The following is a 20412-nucleotide window of genomic DNA, read 5'->3' as shown; positions in this document are numbered from 1 at the left end:
AGTCACATCTAGTTTGTGTTAAGTTGAGTATATGCCTGTCAACCTGCAGCTTTTGTTGAGTTAATGCTGCTTCTTATGTACTATGTGTACACAGTGCTTTGGATGCTGGCGTATACTTTTAGCCATCCTGGCGGTTTTCACTAACATTAAAAATTTCTTTTTCACTGGATTTGAATGCCATTAGTCTTCTCCCAGGCGAGTTTGAACGAGAATAAAGTGAATTATGGACAATGGTAAACTGCAGACAAACTCCATTAAATTCGAATCCAATGAATACAGTCCAACAACTCTCTCAATCAAACATCAACTTCCACAAATGGTTTGAAAGAGAAGCCAGCAGTCCTGCAGAATAATCAAAATCAAGTCAGGCCAAGTCCTGGCAAATAACACTGATTACAGGAACAAGTATTTTAGATATCATTCACGACATGAACTATTTGGACCATTCTGATTTCAGTAGGTGGTGCCTGAAAAACAGAGGTTGATACGATTCAAATAGATTGTACTGTCTTCCCAGTACCCGCGATATCTGTTGTACATATTCTCGTTAATTTCGCTTCCCTCCTCTTCAGAGTCGTACGAGATGGATGAAGAGGAGTGTAGCTGCCCTATCCCGTGTAAGCAGACGATTTACGACCCCTCAATCACACATGCCACCCTCTCCCAGTTCGACAGGCAGAAGATCCTCCTGTCCAATAAGAAACTCCGCGACAGCCTCCAAACAAAGTTCCAAGCTGCGCGGGAAACTCGGCATCGCGTCGATACGGATATCTTGATGCATGATTCGGATCTTCTGATCCGATTTCTGAGCGCAGCAACCAAATTGGAAGCAACTTTTGAAGGTTTACGTCACATGTCGACACGCATGATGCAAAGTTACCACGCCATGTTTCAAGTGTGGCAAACAAACTACCACTTTCACCGCTGGGGGGCGCTCGCCATGATGGAGTACATGATAAAACATAATTTCCAGCGCGGATGGGATGTGGTGGATGAAAGAACATTTCGTTTCCTCACATTCAATTATAAGTCCTTTATGGCGAATATTGGATTGAATCTCCGCGAGTTGGTGAGAACGCAAAATATGACGTCGTCAGAAATGCTTTCCTATCGTGATGTTATCACCTGGCAAATCAAAAAGGATCTGGCATTGCGAATAGACGTGACTGAACGCGGTTTTTCCAATATAACAAAGATCTACGAAGGATACGCGCAGGGAAAGCTACTCAGTATCTATAAATACACCTATGATGCAAAGTATGACAGCCTTTACACGCCCCTCTGTTTAGAAAACGATGTCATGAACAAGCGAAATGTGCAGTATTACGCAGGGATGAAAATTCAAATGGACGGTATGATAGACACTTTGAATGGGTACATGAACATTACCAATGATGTGTGCCACGGGCACAGCATTGACAACGGCACTTTGAAAAAGCTCAACAAAGATTTCGAGACATTTTCAAAGGGAATAAACTACCGATTGTTTATTTATAAGGATCGCGTTGTAGATTTCTCCCTTCGTGAAACAGAAGAGAAACTAATTAAATTCGACCAGCTGGTCTCGAAACTAGAGGAGCTTAAGCATCAACTTGATATAGAGTTACAGACTCTGGGAGATGCGCTTGCGCGGTTTCTTGACACAGACTGGGGGAATATGAGGATGGCGAAACTCATCTCCAGTCAGTATCTCCGCGACAAATCGGTCAAAAAGATGAAGTTAGCTGATGTAATTTTGAACGATAAATTACAAGCGTCGGTGCTTGCGTTGAAAAAGGTTATACCAGACGTAACGGCGCGCTCGCGCGATCTAAAAGACACGATCCGGAGGTTAAAGGAGGCGACATTTAATGTCTACCACAGCATAATGGCTGATAACTGCACAAATGTCCTCTATGAGTATCTCCGCAATGACACGGACAGAATCCGCGAAAACAGGACTTATCTTACGCAAATACGAAGAGTATTCAAGGAATTACTGAAACGTAGACCTGTCCCAGAAGGTGGGAGGGTCATATTGTACAGGGAAATCGAGGCAATGTCGGCCGATAAGCTCGCGGAGATCACAAACGCCAACCTTTCGACATTAGAGGAGAAAGACGCCGAGTTGGGCGTATTATTTTCACGTTTCGAGCGCGTGTACGACTTCAACCGAGCTTTCAATAACGCTGATGTCAACTTCACTGATGTATTCAACGAGTTGAAGGGCGTACTGATGGAATATAAAACAACTGGGAAAATCAGCACGGACTTCCTAAGGTAACTTTTTTTATAAAGAGAGTGCAACTTGCCTCAAAGATACCTCACAGAATAACTTTCACACCATTTACTCCTGGCATAAAGAACAACCCTCTGGGAGACTGACAAAGTACTCACAGCAGTGATTGGTTTATTTCTGAAATATGGTCCGGTGAAGACATATTGACAGCTTTTGATTGGCTACTCCAAAGGCGACATTCGATTTTGCAACTGAGTTTGATGCGCGATGACATGCCTCAGACATGAAGCAGTCATATATATTTTTGCTTTGTTTTCTAGGGACAACATCTTGAATGTTGATGTGTTTCTGCGAGAGTTGAGTTACGAAGAAATCCAACAACAAAAGGCATATGAGCTGACAAACCTTTGGAGTAAGTTCAATCTGCAACCAAAATGTGAACCATAGATTTTAAACAATTCTTAATGGTTCCAAATTCTTTTGTTGGCGACAAGTTAGAATTAAAATATAGAAAAAGGTTCCCATTTCAAAATCGACCTGAAATGTGTAAGTTGTATTATGTTATTCCAAATAAAAAAAGCCCAAATGAGATGTTTACAAACCAGATAACTAACATTTACGAACCGATTAACTAAGATGGGAGGACCTTTTTAGCCATTGTATTGTAATTAGTGGTGATTTTTACTCAGAAGTAGTGCTGCGATGATAGATGTGGAGATTTGGTAAGTCAAATGATATAAGCTAAGAGATCGACAACAGCATAGCATAATTAACACGATTTTGTGAAACCTATAGAAAAGGAAGGCAACTAGATGCTTTAAAGCAACCAATATCCCTTTTTTCTATCAACCGCATTACTGTTTCGTTTCAGGTGACATCGGTGGTTCCTTGGGTTTATTTATCGGTGCCAGCGTCCTGACCTTGGCCGAGCTGATTGACGTCATCGTCCACACTTTTCTGCGGAAACATTCGAAGAAGAAATCCTAACCAATGGCCATTTGTACTATAAGCATACTGTGACAGCTGAAACGCGTGACTTGTATCCATTATGGTTTCGCCTGCGTGGTTCTGTATTCAAAGAGGCTAACATGAGGAGTCGTGGCAAGGAATGTCACGCCCCAGGCCTAATGTGAGATCAACAGTCCATGTACTTGTATATATGCTAGCGCAGCCATAAGCAGAGGCACCGGATACCTAAGGCTGACGTTACATAGGCCACATTCGTTCACTTCCCACATGTCACGTTCCAGCTTTACTTAACGTTCCTCGGTGAATGCACGGCCTTGTGGCATGCATTCAGTGAGGAACGAACGCATTAAGGGGAACGTGACATGTGGGAAGTGAACGAATGAGGCCTATGTAACGTCAGCCTGAAGGGCTTGGTTTTCTTCTACCACCTTACATTGCTGCTTGATTTAGAGCAGGCTTTGATATAAGCCGGGGAGTGGCTCGCTGCCTCAAGTAGGAGGCCTGGCTTTTGTTTTTTACGGTAATTCTTTGTCATTTTATATATACTGTAAGCCGATATTTTGGATCTATCAACTTTACAATTAAGAACATTTTTGCCTGAAATTTTATTTTCATCATCACATCTATTTTGCTATAGTTTAGAGAAAATGCTTTGGAAACGAACTCACCGTACATGGAATCAGTCAATTTGAAGTTAAATAGAACAAATTATAATCATAGATTTAAATTGGTATTTAACTTGAAGTAATGACGATGACTTGTAAATGGAATGTTTGTAAGATAAGAACATGACGAAACAACGATGGCATTGACTAACTTGAATGCTGGACGGAAATATAAGAACGTGTAACTTTCCTTCCAATTTATGTAATTATTATTTTCTTCTATGAAATTAGAATAAAAAAGTAAACCTCAAAGCGATATTTATGATTGTCGACACAAAACGTTACAACATTATAAAGGCTATTAGCATTGTACCCGTGGCGCAGGCAGGTTCAAATGGGCTATACCTTGAATAGATTGAATTGCAATGAAAATCTAATGCAATATCACTTGGCTTCTGTGAGTGGTAAGGAGAATTGACAGTGTCCGATTAAAAATCCCTCATCACTGCTCCGCTGAAGTAAATTCCGAAAATAAACATAACGTTGCATCAGGATAACATATCACCTGCAAACGTGCAAAATTTCAAGACGAAACACTACCCCCAAATGGCACTTTATCGAGCCGCCTTATAGTATTATGATATAGATACTATTGGTATACTATTAGTATACCAATATGGCTTATGTAGGCCTGCAACTCCCGATCGATTCCTAAACGCATGTTCAGCGTTTTCCATTATGTGCTTTCTCACCGATGATAGGGTCCCTCATCGGTACGGATATCCGTAGAAAAATGCCCATGTGTCACTTGTCCTAGATGAAGGTGCTGGCTGTTTTGTACAAGATGCCAAAAGACTTTATCCCACCTGCTACCGGGATGGTTCTGTGTCCGACAGATGGACAGTTGCCTCAAGTAAAGTGAGCCCACGATGCCCTGGCCTGGGCAAGGAAATTGCAAAGACACCTGTTGTCCCATAACCCATGTAGGAAGAACGGCTAGGTTGAAAAAGACTTTTAATACAAGTAAACCAGTCCTTTTCCGTGGCCGAGTCCCTTTTCGAGCCATATTTGTATCTACTCCCGGGAACTACTCCAGTCAAAAGTTGTCATGTCGACAGACTTTACCGGAGAGGGAACGTATGCGTGTCATTTGGATGAAATGACCCAAGAAAAGGCCCGAGAAGAACTCCACGAGTGTCCAGAGGAAAGAGCGAGTCAAATCGAAACATTGAGAAATTGGGTCAAGCAACAGCCACATCTGACATGCAGGACAGGTATGTGTATCCTAAGCGAATGTAGTATAAACTAGACTCCAGTCAGACCACCATACACGGAGACAAAGGTATGGGGCGAAGTAATGCTATTTGGCAGCCACTTTTTATTTTGACCGCCGTCTTGGATTTGACGTAAAATTTAAGATGGCCCCAAAGCTTTTTTTGGAGAAAAAACTCATCAGTATGACAAGACCACTGAGAAAAAGTGACAGTTTTTCCTTGGGTAGGAACTGCCCACCATTCACTGACTGTACTGTCAAGCGGCCTCTGACGACCAGTGAACTCGCAAGCATCTCTTTCTTTCAGATGACCATTTCTTATTACGGTTCCTTCGCCGTAGTAAGTTCAATCAGCTGCTCGCTCAGAAACTGGTGGAAAATTTCGTCATGATCCGCTGTAGTCCGTCACATGGTGTTCCGGGGTGGTTCAGGGGAAACAACCTCAACAATACAGAACTTATGCGGATGCTTGAAATGGGGTAGGTGGGAATAATCTCAATAAGTGTCGAACCGATCGAGATGATGATGAGGCCAAAATGGTGTCATTATTCCCTGATAGCCTGTTTTAACAGAAGTCGACTTTAGCTTCAATCAAAGTAATTGGTAAAAGCCGCTAAAAAACCTTTATTTCTATGAGTGTTGCGAATACTATTTGCAATATACACTCTTAGCAAGTGAGGTATTTGAGTTTTTGAAGCACCCTTATTTACGAAAATATTTTCAACATTTTCATTTCAAGGAGGAGCATCCCGCTGCCTGGTCGAGACGAACAAGGCAGAAAGGTTATTCTAATACACAGCGGTAAGCCATACACACATACAGTCTCTTAGAAATTAAGGTTTTTCACTTTCAGCTTTGGAATGTGTTAACGGGTACATGTAAACATATAGCAAACATACATGTATCCACTACGGATATGGTGGGTATAGTGTCCTAAGAGTCTGATGGAGCTGACTACTGTTATTCGTAATTGTTCGCAACTCGTATTCGTAATTCGTGAGATTTGCCTATGTGTATAACACACGGTAGCCTTATGGACGAGACACGGTCTTGTTTGAGCCTGCAGGACCTAGTTGATCAATCGGTGTTAGAGAAACGGCAGCCTTAGCTCAATTATCGCTATATCCTTCAGTAAAAGTAATTAGTAGCATGAGGAGTTAACGCCAGCGTTATTGCTAACGCTGATAGCGCCACCAGGATCAGGTCTATGCACCTAGCATAGATGTAGATCTGTTGTTGCCAAAGTTTGAAATAATAAGAAACCAAAAACACGTAATATATATACAAATTTGACGCAGACACAGTGATGAGCACAAGCCAATTTTTAAAAATCTTCCATCTATTCGCAGTATATAAAAATCCGGAGGACTTCGATTACGCTATGCGTTACACCTTCATGGTCACCGACATTCTCCTGAGAGATGAACTCAACCAGATACATGGTGTTGTCTATCTATTGGACTTTACGAAGTTTACGAGGAGCGAAATGTTCGCCTGGGGGCTCGATAGAATACAGAAGGCGGTGAAATGCTTGCTGGTGGGTACAGATAATGATCCCCGTTTGCCCCATATGGGACTGTGATAGAATAGAGAAGGCGTTGCATTGCTGGCTGGTGGGTACAGATAATGCTCCCCGTTCGCCCTCTGGGGCCTCGATAGAATCCACAAGGCGGTGCAATGCTGGCTGGTGGGTACAAATAATGTTCCCTGTTCGCCCTTTGGGGCCTCGATAGAGTCCACAAGGCGGTGCAATGCTGGCTGGTGGGTACAGATAATGTTCCTGTACGCCCTTTGGGGCCTCGATAGAATCCACAAGGCGGTGCAATGCTGGCTGGCGGTACAGATAATGCTCCCTGTTCGCCCTTTGGGGCCTCGATAGAATCCACAAGGCGGTGCAATGCTGGCTGGTGGGTACAGATAATGTTTCCTGTACGCCCTTTGGGGCCTCGATAGAATCCACAAGGCGGTGCAATGCTGGCTGGCCCTATCATCAAACGTATGCCTGCTGTTATGTACTTTTCCAGAATGTGTATCCGGTGAGAAATAAAGCCATGCACACCTACAAGACGGCAATACTATTCAATATAATATATGAGGTATTCAAACTCTTTATGAAGAAGAAGTTAAAGGACAGGGTAAGAAAAATATTGAGAGGTTTAGATACTTTGAACCAGAACGCAAACGTGGCCATTTATAACGTGGGTCTGACATGTTCTTGGAGTGTCACAACTACAATTAAGATCTTGCACTATTCGAAATGTGTGGGAAAGGTACAGTGTATTAAGCAGTGTGGGGTTTTGCTATACCCGGCCATTTTAAATGAGTAGATAAATCAATGTGTAATTACTATTTATCCGTTATTGTTGTTCCGTATCAAAAAATGGAAGCCTTGCGCAATCATTCAAAAAAGTTTCTTCACTTCCAGGTCTATAATCACAAGGACGACCAGGAATCTCTCCACCGGGTGGTCCCGAGAGAACTCCTGCCCGAGGAGTACGGAGGGGAGGCCGGTCCGCTACAGAAATTAATCGGTAAGTCATCAATTCATTTAATTTAACACTTCTGATTGGATAACACGACTAGAAGTACCAAAATCTAACCGCTTGTGTGATTGGCTCATTTCAGATGACAACACAGGTGACGCAGAATTTGGCGTTCCTGGTTGGACAAAGGCAGAGTGTCTCTTCCGATTTCCTGCGCAGAAGGCTTTTGAAATTGCTTACATAATTGTACAAGATGAACGTAATTTTAAAAATTACTTGATATTCACTATCAATGATCCACTGTGAAGTGCTAGGTATTTCAGTTCCGAGAAAGCCACGCCGGTTCATCCAGAGTGAATACAATCCCGGGATCGAACCCGGGCCGTAGTGCTCAGTAGCCAGCAGTGTTAACCAAGAGACTATGAGGCTTCTCCATACCTTTTCAGATGATTGGAAAGATCACATGATGAGCAACGCAGATGAGTTTGATATGTTGGAGAAGCTGGACTTTGATGAGAGCAAGATGCCGGGGAAAGTAGTTGAAGAAAATGGCGGCGAGGATGATGGATGGGGAATGGCAAATTTGGCTGGGGAATAATTCAACTCTCTCTGTTACAACGATATGTATGTGCGTGTAGTTATTTATATGTTGTGAATCTGTTCACATTTTCACTGGAATGAAACGATGCATTCGCCGTTTTCTCAGTGAGAGCATAAGGCAAGAAGTCACCGAAAAGAGAGTTTTGTGACTGGATACTTTCTGATGACGATGCCTGTGATGCAGCACAGCACTATGACATGATCAGTGTCCAAAAAAGCTCGACAACACAGGCACCTGCTTCATGCATACAAGATAGCGAAAACCTTCCACCTCCATAGAAAATGTAAACTTTCCCTCTTTTGAACTCTCTGTGAACATCGCATTCCTTACAAAAGAGAATTCTCAAAGGATTCGTTGCAATAAAAGAGTGCATTTAAAATTAATACCAGTCAACTTCAATGGGTTTTTGTGTAATCTTATTGGAACTATGGGCTATTTACTGAATTAGTGGCGCGACACCAGCAAGAAAGACTGTGTCATAAGGTCCACATATACTGACCTGTATAAGTTGAAGTTGAAGATTTGGCGATACGTAAGTTCGCCTGTTCAATTTAAGGGCAGAACTCTGAAGACCTCAGAAAAGGTGAGTGTTCAACTATTTTGGTTACGGAACTGGAGATCTATTTTGTTTAGGAAGGAGATATCTGCCTGAATGGCAATGGCATCCCAAAAATGCACTGATAATGACTGTCAAAATAGCTAATGGCCGCATGCTGATACTACGCATGCACTGTCATGAGCAAAAGTTGAGAAATCCCTCCAAATCAGGGTGCCATTTTCCAACCTATTTTGCCTAGTTCATGATACCATAAGTGTGTGGGAATCCGTCCAACTCTGGGTGCCATTTTTCCATTTTTTATCATTCGTGGGGTAAATGTACGGAAATCCGTCCAAAATATAGGGGCCATCGTGCGGCGTGTTCAGACAGAAGCTCAGTCATTAGAGTGGCGTAATATTTATGTCCGTCAAAAGGAATACATGGACTTCACCATAACAATCAACATCAACCACAAGCTCGCCTTCAGGTGAAAGGTCGGTGAAATGTTCAGGGCTTAGTATGGGCTTATTGCTGTGATTGTCCTGGACACCAGTCTAAATCAACAAAGGACTTCTTGTCCTGGCACATAGCAGAACGCCTGGTTCTGTCCCCTTGTTCTGTCATAACCATCATCATTGTGCACAGCCAGAGACCACATAGTATGTCACTGCTTTACTACTAGATCAATAGAATCTATTTACTATCATATGATGTCGACATTAGAATAAGTGGCCGCCGAAGGAGAAAAAACGAGTCAAGAGTTTTCATATCACTGTACGGTAGTGTCACGAGCTTCGATCTATAAATAATCTGATTTCCATAGAGGGCCATTTTTTGTACTCCGAGATAAACGAAATAATGAAAGGGTGGACAAGTTGATACGGTTCGTGACCAAAATATATCCAAACAACCCTGAATGGTGCCCGGATGGTCGCAAATACCTGATTTTAGATAAGGGTGTCCTCAATTGAGAAGTTCCACTGTATATGTGTAAGTCAGTCAGAAACTCCTTTTTTATATTTTCAACCGCTCTTTTTCTTGCAGTTCCTCGTCACCATGTCGACCGATTTTACCGGAGAAGGCACCTACGAGTGTCAGTTAGACGACGCAGCCAAGAAAACAGCAAAGAGCCAGCTAAACGAGAACCCGAAAGAAAGAGCGAGTCAGATCGAAAAGTTGAGGACATGGCTTAAACAGCAGCCCCACCTTACGTGTAGAACTGGTAAGTAGGTCATCAGTTATGTAAACGCCCGCACGGGGGCATGGCACTCGCTATTGTTTGAACTGTTGTTCAGGTGGCGCTCCTTGCCGACACTGCAGACATTAGTAATAATAATCAAAACTGCCCTGAGATGGTTTCTGGTATGTTTGAGTGACGTCATATTTGTGACACCCAATCATATGTCCGTTGTGTGGTCTTGCCATTATTGCGTTACTTTACTCTCGTTCGATCAACACCTGTTCAACAAACGCAGTTGGAGATTTCCAATACGAGTTACCCGTTTGAAACGAATTCAAGAGAGAGTGATAGGCCAGTGATATTTTTGGGCTTTTACAACCTAAATCAATCGAGGGACTGAAACTAACACATGAGGAAGCGAAAGAGCATCGAATTCCTTAAATCTTTCTTCCAAATACCATGTCTTGGTGCCAAATCGGCGGCCGGCTCATTCCTAAGCTCCTCTTGTTTTTAGATGACCATTTCTTATTACGGTTCCTTCGACGTGCCAAGTTCAGTCAGCTGTTGGCCCAGGAATTGATAGAAAACTTCGTCAAGATCCGCTGCAGTCCTTCATACGGTGTGACCGATTGGTTCAAAGGAAACAACGTCAATAATGCAGAACTAATGAGGATGCTGGAATTAGGGTAAGTTAAGAACATTAGTACGAACCATTTATTGGGAGTTGACCTTTGGAACAGTAACCTGTGTGCTGCGAACTTACGCAAATAACTGCTTCGCGAGTCTTGACTGCAGAGTACGGATGCATCGAGCCGATTTTAAAAAACATACTTTGATTTTCCAGAACAAACATTCCACTGCCTGGTCGCGACGACAAGGACAGAAAGGTGATCTTAATTCGCACTGGTGAGTATATACGAGTATGATATGTACTTTCAGAAAAATTAGTTTGCCTGGAAATGATTTCTATAAGGTTTTGGGGGGGGGGGGGGCCCTATTGCCCCAAACGACCCGGGTTCACGGCGTTGCCCACGGACATTGGTCGTGCCTAATATGCATGGTAAAATCCCAAAAGTTATGTCTTTTGCCTCAAGCTACTTAGAAACGGGACGTAACGCCAATTTCGTAACTTGGTTTTGAAAAAAATGGTCGCGCGGGTGACAAACCCGTAAAACTAGTGTTTTTAATTACATGCATTACGCGGATCCTTTGTGTTCCCTTTGGCACCAATCTCTCTCAGTGGGCTGTGTTATCTCTGGAACGTATTTTTTGAATATTCTAGGTCATCTTTTCTCGTCATTTTTACTTGCATATTTCAGCTGGAGCGTCTCCGGAAGACTTCGAGTTGACCATGCGCATGGGGTTCATGGTAATCGACCTTCTCCTCAGAGACGAACTCAACCAGATTCACGGCTTCGTCGTCTTTCTCGACTTCACCCATTTCACCAAAGAACATGCAGGAAAATGGGGGGTTGGAACGATTAAGAAAGCTATGAAATGCTGGCAGGTGGGTCACATTTTCCGTATGCTTGTTCAAGTTCTTCCGAGTTGGCGATATTAATACGCGGCTTACCGCTCTCGTTCAAGGCCCGACACCGCTCGCAGTGCCTAAAACTTTTAAAATACGTAAAAATCAGGAAAATGGAACCAAATAGAATCATCAGCCTGCTTTAAGACAGTCCGAAAGTTGTATTATCACAAATAAAATTCGAAATCAGGAAAATGGACTGTCAATGAAAATTCTTTCTTTTGATTTTTTTGTTCTGATAAACTAAGATTTTTCTATTTTTTCCAGGACACATACCCGATCAGAAATAAGGGTATCAATTACTACAACACCCCAACCTTATTCAACGCGATCTTTGATATCTTCAAAATGTTCATGAAGCAGAAATTGAGAGATCGGGTAAGATTTTCTAAATTTCTCGAAGTGTTTCACGATGTGCATCACGTCTAGTTTACACTGCGTTAGAGCGGCCTGGCCCGTCCACAGCTCATTTCTTCCGCCTCGGCGGACTTTCACTACGTTGCCCACGGATATTTGTTGTGCCAGATGTGCATGGTACTCCCATCTGTACAAATTTAGATCATGGTTGTACAATCAAAGCATACTTTTGCCTTTATCTTTAGATACATTTTCACAAGGGTGACTTGAAATCTCTGCACAAGGAAATCCCTAAAGCCATCCTTCCAGAAGAGTATGGCGGGAAGGCAGGACCGTTGCAAAAAATCATTGGTAAGATTATAAGGTGTGGAGAACAACTTCTGCGACAGGATGTACACCTCTCCTTGTCCAAACCTCATCCAAATCCGCAGTTTATTTGGCTCTTTTCGTTTACCCTATTTCTAGAGGGAAAAAAAGTATCATTTTGACGGTGGGTGTCTGGTGCAATGAGTGGTGTATGACTACAAGCCGCTCTGCACTGGGTCCGTGCCATACATGCACTTGCCAGTAATGAAATTTCCGACGTCATTGATAACACTGAAAGCTAGATACCGTTACAGCAGAAGTTTCCGGGGTTCGAGCCAAACAGGGTGGAGGACCGAGAAAGGTCGAATGACTGAACCTGTTCAAAAGCAGTGATGTTCCGTTCCATACTCCGCGCAGTAACAACAGTGTGATGAGGTGGTCATAAAATATTGCAATATTGCTGTGTGGAGAATCCGATCTTCCAAACAATTTTAAAACCTGCCATCTTCATACCTTTTCAGATGATTGGAAAGATTACGTGATGAAGAACGCGGATGAATTCGATATGATGGAGAAATTGGACTTTGACGAGAGAAAGATGCCAAAGCCGATAGGTGATGGTGGTGGTGAGGAGGACGGCTGGGGGATGGTGGGATCTTTCAGAAAGCTCACAACAGACTAAACGCAATAGCTGAGCGGTACTCTTTTCGGAAGCCAACTGTGCTTTTGATCCGTGTTGGAATCAACTAAATTCGGCCATTTTCCTCGAGTCTAGAAACTGGCCGAGGAACAAACGACACAGGAGGGGACGGTCGACTAGTAGGCTATGAATTGACCGTTCAGCGTTAGTAATGACAAACCCGCCTTCGGAATCTGCTGTAAAAACCCTCAATGTCTTCGATGAAACAAAGACAATTTAGCATCTTCGGTTCAAATGACTAATTTCTTAGAAAAACTAGGCCAGTTTTCAACATTAATAGATGTATCAAAATGCTAATTTGTATATACAACTAATGAATATATAACACTTTATACCTACACTGAACACTCAACTTCGAATTGTCCCTCGTACCTCGATCTTGCCAACGCAAGAGTTGTGCCTGGCACATCCACCCGTCGCCAACACAGTGTGAGAGGCCAGATCGTCGTAGCAAAATGTTATAGGGCCGGTATCTCCACCGTCTTTCCAACACGGTGAGAGAAAATTAGACCGCATCAAGAGGCCGCATTGAGCCTGGCACCTCGACAATTTCGCCAACTTGTTGAGATCGATAAGAGCGTCACAAGTAGAATGTATTGGGCATCGTACCTCCACCGTCTTGCTGACATAGTGAGAGTGATGATAGTCATAGTCAATCCGAATCGGACCAAGCACCTCCACCGTCTTGCCAACACGGTGAAAGAGGTACAGCGGTCACAACCGGCCGAATTGGGTGCGGAACCTCATTCTTGTAAACACGGTGACTGAATCGGGCCTGGCAGCTCCACCCTTTTGTCAACATGATGGGACTTTCAAACCAGACCCAGCAGAATCTGGCCTGACACCTCTACCTCCCTGTCGACACGGTGTGAAAGATGAAACGGTTACAACAGGCCATTCGGGCGAGGCACCTTCTTCGTCTTTCCAACACGGCGAGAGAGATGCAACGGTCACAACCGACCGAATTTGGCCAGGCTCCTCCCCCGTCTTGCTTATCAGACAACGACAACCGACCATATGGACCTGGTACCTCCGCCTGGTAAACACGGCGAGAGAGATGAGAACGTCAAATCATGACCGAATCTCACCTGGCAGCCACCCCACCGGCTTGTCAATATGATATAGGGATGAGACAGTCATAACCGAATCAAATTGGGCCTGACAGCTCCACCGTCTTGCAAACACTGTGAGAGCAATGGAAATGACCCCTATTCGGCCTGGCACCACAACTATCCTACTACATTGTTACTTGTTGAGAAAGGTGAGAGCGTCACAGACCAAATTGAGCATCGCACCCCACCGTCTTGCTAAAACAGTGGGAGAGATGATACGAGAAGACACAGTCACAGTCAACATCTTTCCAACTTGTTGAGAGAGGTAAGACAGTCTCACCCAGACCGAATTGGGCTTCCACCTACACCACCTTGCCCACTTGCTGAGCGAGGTAAGATAGTCACAAGACCGAATTAAGCATCGGACCTCCACCAACTTGCTAACAGAGTGGAACTGATGATGCGGTGACAACCCGGCGGAATTTGGCCTGGTCCCCACCGTCTTGCAAACATAGTAAGAGAGCTTTCACAGTCACAACCAGATCAAATTGTCACTGAGCGAGAGTGACACAACCTTCTCCTTGGCATTCTTTTGTGTTGTGTCCCATTGGGCACACCGTGGGATGCCTGTCTCATTCGGTGTGGTTGTGACTGTCTTGTCTCTCCCACCGTAAAACAAGATGGTGGAGGTGCCAGGCGTAATTCAGTCTGGTTGTGTTGTATCTTCTCTCTCATGGTGTTAGCAATAGGGTTGAGGTAGGTGCCAGGCACGAACTGGTCTACTGTTGATCGATTCATCTTGGCAAGACGGTTCAGTTTCCAGGGCAGATTCGGTATCATTGCGATTGTCTCATCTCTCTCACCGTGTTTACAAGACGTGAGTGTGCCAGGGCAGATTCGGTCTGGTTGTGATTGTCTCATCTCTGTCATCGTGTTGGCAAGACGGAGAGGTTCGTTGCTCGATTCGGTCTTGTTGTGACAGTTTACTCCTCCGCTGCTTATTGGAGAAGGTTGATTTCTCTTAAGCGCCGCATGGACGAGCGATTTAAATTCAATCTTCCTGCGTTTAAGATCGCTGCAATGTGCGATAATGTGATCTATCGTCTGCGGACAAAACCGGTAATCGCTGGGTTTGATATTGCGGCGACCTGCGATGAGGAGGTTGGGAAAACAACTCAAGGAAGTTGTTTTATTCAATGGAGAAAAGAAAGCTCTCTGGTCCACTCAGACCAGGTCGTTTTTGGCCACCCACAGGCCGCTGCCTCGTTTATAGAACTGTTTGTTGGTCATCGTTTTATGATACCAGTAGCAGTGGAGAGGGTTGTCGGGGAAACCCATAGTGAATCTATCGACAGCCTGGCAACAATCGGAGAGGCTCTCGAAGATCACCCGTGCACTTGTTGGTCTGATGTACTCCACTGACACGACCTGGCCAAACTGACCGAGGACCGCCTTTAGGGTCTCCCGGTCGTAGACCTGGTGATCCCTGACGAGATGCCATCGGACTACAAGTGTAGACAGTGGCAGGTTACCCAACTGGTTGCCCATGCGGTCTCGGTGTACGGATTTCTCCAGCCTGAAAATGTAGATGGTTTTGCTATGACGCTTTCCCCAAAACCTCAGCCAAGAGTCAGTATAAGAACTTGGTGGTTACAGGGGAAAGATTGGAGGAGGGAGTGGACGAAAAAAAAAGTATACAACGTTTTTTTTGCAAATCTGATACGGATCTGACGAAAGCTGAAATACCTTAATAATGACACTAACTCTGGCCAGGAGGTTGTGCTGTCCGTACGAATAAGGAACGCCCAATCTGTTCCACCACATATCATTTGTTACAGTGAAATGATATTGGGTGGGAAAATGTAAGCAAGAACCTACCAGTTTGTAACCCGATGTCTCGTTGGCAGAGACCCGCGCACCTCCGATTGGGTGGGAGCATTAGACGGGACAACCGGCTTGCCTCCGATGGAATCAATGACAATCACCATTGGCGGCTGGCCTGAAGGGGCTGCAGAGACAAAGTTCACGCAGAATATGAATGTAACCTGCATTTTGTATTCGTCACCGCCTACACGCGTATCCTGCTATACACTGATGAGAGAAGCGTCCATTGACCTTATTCTTTGTTATGCAGGGTACGTCACAATCAGTACCACTCGCTTGGAAAGCAAGGATGGTCCCCAGAAGAGTGTGAGATTAGCTCAGAAACTACAAATGTAGTTAGGCTAAAAATTCAGCACAATCGCATGTAACTCGATGTGCTTGGAATATATAACAGTGGACAATTTGAGACAAGCAGTCACATGTCTTGACGTCATCCCCTCCCCTGTTAGGATGTGTGCGATGCCCAGAGAGTCGTACCTTCCCTGTTGATGTGGTAGCGAATGCCAGCTCTCTTAACCAGCTGGTCAAACGGGTCCTGGATGTACTTCTCTGATCTGTCAAGGTTGAAGGAAAGGTGTTGATCGCAAGAATCCTGCAAATATACACCTAAATCACGACCAGTGAGGCAAATAAGCCTATCCTCGACGGGTCGTTCGCGGATACATCGTCGTGAGAAAGAGGACACTGCAAGTGCGTCACGGCGTGGTTCATACCGAGCGTGAAGAGGAATTCATAGTAACCTCTTCTTCACATGAAATGGCGTCCTATTGGCAATTAACTTAGCGTGCTTTTATGAATCATGCTAATGAAGAAGTTCAATCTATCCACTTAGTATGATTACACCCTAAAATAACGTTGGTCTCGCAAATACAAAGGCGTGGGACAGGGACTGGACAGAGTTCCTGGTCATTGTGTACTCACCGATTGTGTAAAGACTTTCTTTTGTTTCGGGTAACTGGCGAAAGTCATTACTTTCTTCTGCTTCGTTCGTTTGCCCCCTCGGACTGGGAAAGTCGTCGGAGCAGGGGGAGGGCTGTCAGATATCATTCTCACGGAGCAACGGGCATGTCGGGCATGCACGGCGCCATTTCCTCCAACAGGTTGTCATGGTCACGTTGCCAACGATTTGACGTCGTTCGCGAAATGACGTCACTTTGATGACGCCATATAAAAATGTCGGTGACGTAGTCTCATCATCATCACGTAGACTTCGCATACTATTGAAATGCAAGAACGTTGCATGCTGCAATTTCATCGAGGTCAGGTTGGCATCCGCCTGTCAGTTGGAGGCACTGCGAGTCAGTAACGGCAGTGGATTCCAATGTCAGGCTTGGGGACCACATCTCGGAATCATGGACAACTCACAGACAGCGTGTTTCTTTTAGAGGCAGAAGGCCGTAGGAATCCCAACTTAACAGAGCAGTTGAAGAATACAGCTACATAATATGGTACTATCCAACCAATCTTCTTCTTCTTCTCGTTCGCTCTAGACAGTCAAGTCCGATCTTCTGATGTATTCTATGGTGTTTCGCAGCTGTTGGAGGTCTCCATAGAGCTGGTCTTGTAGGCTGGTACCTTCTGGCCAGATGTCTTTTCTCAGAGCTGCCAATCTCGCACATCTTGTCAGGATGTGTGCCACGGTCATCGGTTCCGTGGCACATGGGCACAAGTCGTTGTCTCCGATCCGTAACTTTGTAAACAGGTGATGGCGTAACCTGCTGTATGGACCAGGTGTTGTTTGTGTTTGGTCGAAAAGCTTGAAGTAGACATGAGTGGATCTAAAAGACGCTGCTACAATATCGCTTCGCGAAGTGAAGTTTAAAATGTAGCCTATTGATGTAATGTCTGTGTACCAAATAAGAGGTCAAACGAGAACAATTGTAAGAAATGCATATATTATAAATATGTAACACATATTCTTTATTTTCCTTTCTTCCTGTATCATTAACATAGACCAACCCCTTTAGTGTCAAACCTGACACGGGCACGGGGGTGGTTGCCACGTTGTTATCACGTGACCACTGACGTCAGGTGATCAGTCGAAATCAACACCAGTCTGGCCACATTATGCCCTTGTCTATCAAAATCAACGGCTCGATTACACTCTTGAAACTTTCCTCGCTTTGTGCAGGGACTGCCCGCTTTTTCTCCTGTTCGAGCAAGTCGCTCAACATTTTAACCATATCTGGCTTCTCTGCTGCCAGATTAGTCTTCTCTGTCGGATCGACCAGGAGGTTGAATAACATTTTTTCGGAGGGCCTGTAAGCGCACTGCTGCCTGGGAAAGGGCGTGTACTGGTTGATCCAACAGTTTGCTGCGTGATCAGTATGGTGCTTTTTCAGGTTCGATTCAAAGACAATCCCGACTGGGTTGCCCTCAATGAGTTTATAGTCCCCCACTCGTATTGCAGCATTTCTTCCGGGGTCTATTCCGTAGATGAACTGGGTCCTCGGATTATCTGAAGTAACTCCATCGCGGAGTGATCTCCATTGATCAATCCCATCATGCATCACGTTACCGTGATTACCCACGACACCTGCCGCTGCAAGAAGTGTCGGGAACCAATCAACAGCGTGAAATAGTTTATTGTAAGTTCGACCTGGATGTTTTATCATTGGTCCGTTTACCATAGCTGGTACCCTTGTTCCACCCTCCCAGATTGTGAACTTTCCGCCCCTCAACGGACTGTTGTTTCCCCCGCATGATATATCGGCGCCATTGTCAGAGGTGAAGACGATGAGAGTGTTATTCAAAAGATTACTGGACTCGAGAGCGTCCACCACATGGCCAACTAAATGGTCAATTCCGTTTATCGCATGGATCGCTTTGGATCTCTGGTCCCATTGGAAATTATTTTTTACCCTGTATTTCTCGGGCGACTCCGGAATCAGACCGTGGATAGCCTGCACCGCCAGATACATGTAAAGCGGTGTGTTATCCCCATGCCTTACAGCATGGTCTCTGATTATCTTGACAGCTCTGTCCGAAAATAAATCAGTCGAATATGTGTTGCTGACGTCATGATACGGCAATTCATCCTCCCAGAAGTCGTACAGTCCTTTGTGTTTATGTGTGTAGTAGTCCTCTGATGCAAATCTGTATCCAAAGAAGGAATCGAACCCGCGATATGTAGGTGTATAGTTCCAGTTACAATGACCCAGGTGCCACTTCCCCACCAGATGCGTCGCGTAGCCAGCGCCGCTGAGCTGGTCGGCAATCGTTGGAACGTCTAGAGGCACGTGCTTCTTTTGGTAATCCTCCACGACTCGATGCTGTAGTCCCAGACGGTGAGAGTAGAAGCCGGTCATAATGGCCGCTCTTGAAGGCGTACAGATAGCGTAAGTGTAATGATTAGTCAAACTTACTCCGGACTTCGCCAGTTTGTCGATGTTAGGCGTTTTGACATCTTTGTTATGCCAGCCTACGTCATTCCATCCCAAGTCGTCTGCGAGAATAAACACAATATTTGGCCGATGTTTATTTCCGTCCAGATGCTGGTCATTGGGGACGGGATTGACCGGTAGTAATTGGTCGGCCAGCATCTCATCATAGAAAAGCTGTCCCACCACAAATGACAGGCCTACACTGACGAGAAAAACGAACAGCAAAAGTCGGTGAAACTTCGTTATTGCCATTATACTTCGTTGGAATCAACAGAGGACGAGACTGAGAGGTCTCCTCGTCGAAAGGCAACGAACACAATCGTTGGAGCCGAAAGCGCTATTCCCTGGTACCACCGGGCAACGGATGTCTCTTGTGTCCATCTGAAACGATAAGATAAGGACCATTCAAAGATATGCATAACAAAAACCAATACATTGTACATTGTATCACTCAAAACCGCATTTTTGTCTCCCCTCACCTTATGCACTGTGTAGGTTCACGTAGTGGAATTAAGCTGGACGAATGGGGGAAACTCCGAGGAAACTGCATTTCGTTCGAAGAGTTATATGGTTTATTAATTTATGGTCTAAAGAAAGCCACACAACCGGAAAGATACGTCAATTATAATGTGTTCTAATGCTGCGGCCCCCAACGCCCGCAAGCTACTGAGTTTTGGTCAAAAAGCAAAATAATCTGAATGACAAAAATGGTCAAAAGAAAGCAGTGCAGTTCCAATGGCCCTTTTCGTAGAAGTTTGTTTGGGCGCTGACGATTCATGCGTTTAACCTGGAACAAAGTGTTACACTGGCTTTATGATTGTCCGAAGATTGTTGAGGCTTTCTGACGCATTCGTTTCGTTTGGGCCTGGTTAAGGTTTGAATATCCCCTAGCATCCCTCTACTGCCCAAGCATGTCAGGGCGAATATTGAACGGTACTACCTTCCCTTGGTGGGGGAAGTTAAAATGTTATTACAAACTGTATACATTAGTTGGAATGGAAGAAGTCATCACTTACCTGATATATGCCATGTAGCTACTGATCGAAATGTTGACTGACTACTAAGAACACGGGCCTGAACCTGAATAATCAATCCAAATGGCTCCCTCTTAGAATTCCCAGTCCTCAACGTTAACACACCCAAACGCATGTGCTTGCGAGGAAATATGCGGGTCGTATGACTTTCGAAACTCTATATTTGTATTTTTATTGGCGACAATTCTCGCCACACTACATGTAGGCCTACTTCCAAAAACGACAAAGAAACAACAAATGTCAGCTCACCATGCACACACAGGCCTACCATTCTGTGTCACAAAGCATTTTACGCAATGGT

The 20412-nt window shown here is 44.5% G+C and overlaps 4 protein-coding genes across 8 annotated transcripts in view; 3 read left to right on the top strand and 1 right to left on the bottom strand.

Moving 5' to 3' along the window:
• The window catches only part of LOC135495943 (uncharacterized), a 28193-nt gene extending 24085 nt beyond the window's left edge, over positions 1-4108 (top strand). For all 5 annotated transcript variants that reach the window (XM_064784987.1, XM_064784983.1, XM_064784985.1 and 2 more), the window contains 3 exons: positions 573-2259; positions 2539-2630; positions 3090-4108. In XM_064784987.1, the coding sequence (XP_064641057.1) occupies positions 573-2259; positions 2539-2630; positions 3090-3205 (1895 nt within the window). In that variant the 3' untranslated portion in view covers positions 3206-4108. The remainder of the gene's footprint in view (positions 1-572; positions 2260-2538; positions 2631-3089) is intronic.
• A 589-nt stretch (positions 4109-4697) lies between these two features.
• On the top strand, positions 4698-8532 carry LOC135495628 (alpha-tocopherol transfer protein-like). The gene is made up of 7 exons (XM_064784439.1): positions 4698-5066; positions 5373-5544; positions 5805-5866; positions 6415-6602; positions 7090-7200; positions 7491-7596; positions 7995-8532. The coding sequence occupies exons 1-7, from the start codon at positions 4901-4903 to the stop codon at positions 8144-8146; spliced, it is 957 nt and encodes a 318-aa protein (XP_064640509.1). The 5' UTR covers positions 4698-4900; the 3' UTR covers positions 8147-8532.
• Positions 8533-8589: 57 nt separating this feature from the next.
• Positions 8590-13084, top strand: LOC135495627 (alpha-tocopherol transfer protein-like). Its single transcript, XM_064784438.1, has 8 exons — positions 8590-8732; positions 9732-9909; positions 10382-10553; positions 10712-10773; positions 11187-11374; positions 11663-11773; positions 11998-12103; positions 12580-13084. The coding sequence occupies exons 2-8, from the start codon at positions 9744-9746 to the stop codon at positions 12738-12740; spliced, it is 966 nt and encodes a 321-aa protein (XP_064640508.1). The 5' UTR covers positions 8590-8732; positions 9732-9743; the 3' UTR covers positions 12741-13084.
• A 4608-nt stretch (positions 13085-17692) lies between these two features.
• LOC135496072 (arylsulfatase B-like) lies at positions 17693-20181 on the bottom strand. Its single transcript, XM_064785189.1, has 2 exons — positions 20094-20181; positions 17693-19458 (listed from the first exon to the last, which is right to left on the bottom strand). The coding sequence occupies exon 2, from the start codon at positions 19327-19329 to the stop codon at positions 17740-17742; it is 1590 nt and encodes a 529-aa protein (XP_064641259.1). The 5' UTR covers positions 19330-19458; positions 20094-20181; the 3' UTR covers positions 17693-17739.
• Between the last annotated feature and the right edge of the window lie 231 nt (positions 20182-20412).

The sequence above is a fragment of the Lineus longissimus genome, chromosome 11 (assembly GCF_910592395.1).
Source record: "Lineus longissimus chromosome 11, tnLinLong1.2, whole genome shotgun sequence".
NCBI classification, from domain to species: domain Eukaryota; kingdom Metazoa; phylum Nemertea; class Pilidiophora; order Heteronemertea; family Lineidae; genus Lineus; species Lineus longissimus.
Note: the sequence above shows the minus strand (reverse complement) of the source record. Positions and strands in the feature narration are given on the sequence as shown.

What these genes read in the sequence shown, in the direction of transcription:
- LOC135495628 (XM_064784439.1), top strand. Translation starts at nt 4,901, where the DNA reads ATGTCGACAGACTTTACCGGAGAGGGAACGTATGCGTGTCATTTGGAT. An exon ending in ACATCTGACATGCAGGACAG is followed by an intron (nt 5,067 to 5,372) that starts GTATGTGTATCC and finishes TCTTTCTTTCAG; the next exon opens with ATGACCATTTCTTATTACGG. An exon ending in TCCGCTACAGAAATTAATCG is followed by an intron (nt 7,597 to 7,994) that starts GTAAGTCATCAA and finishes ATACCTTTTCAG; the next exon opens with ATGATTGGAAAGATCACATG.
- LOC135495627 (XM_064784438.1), top strand. Translation starts at nt 9,744, where the DNA reads ATGTCGACCGATTTTACCGGAGAAGGCACCTACGAGTGTCAGTTAGAC. An exon ending in GGTGATCTTAATTCGCACTG is followed by an intron (nt 10,774 to 11,186) that starts GTGAGTATATAC and finishes TGCATATTTCAG; the next exon opens with CTGGAGCGTCTCCGGAAGAC. An exon ending in ACCGTTGCAAAAAATCATTG is followed by an intron (nt 12,104 to 12,579) that starts GTAAGATTATAA and finishes ATACCTTTTCAG; the next exon opens with ATGATTGGAAAGATTACGTG.
- LOC135496072 (XM_064785189.1), bottom strand. Translation starts at nt 19,329, where the DNA reads ATGGCAATAACGAAGTTTCACCGACTTTTGCTGTTCGTTTTTCTCGTC.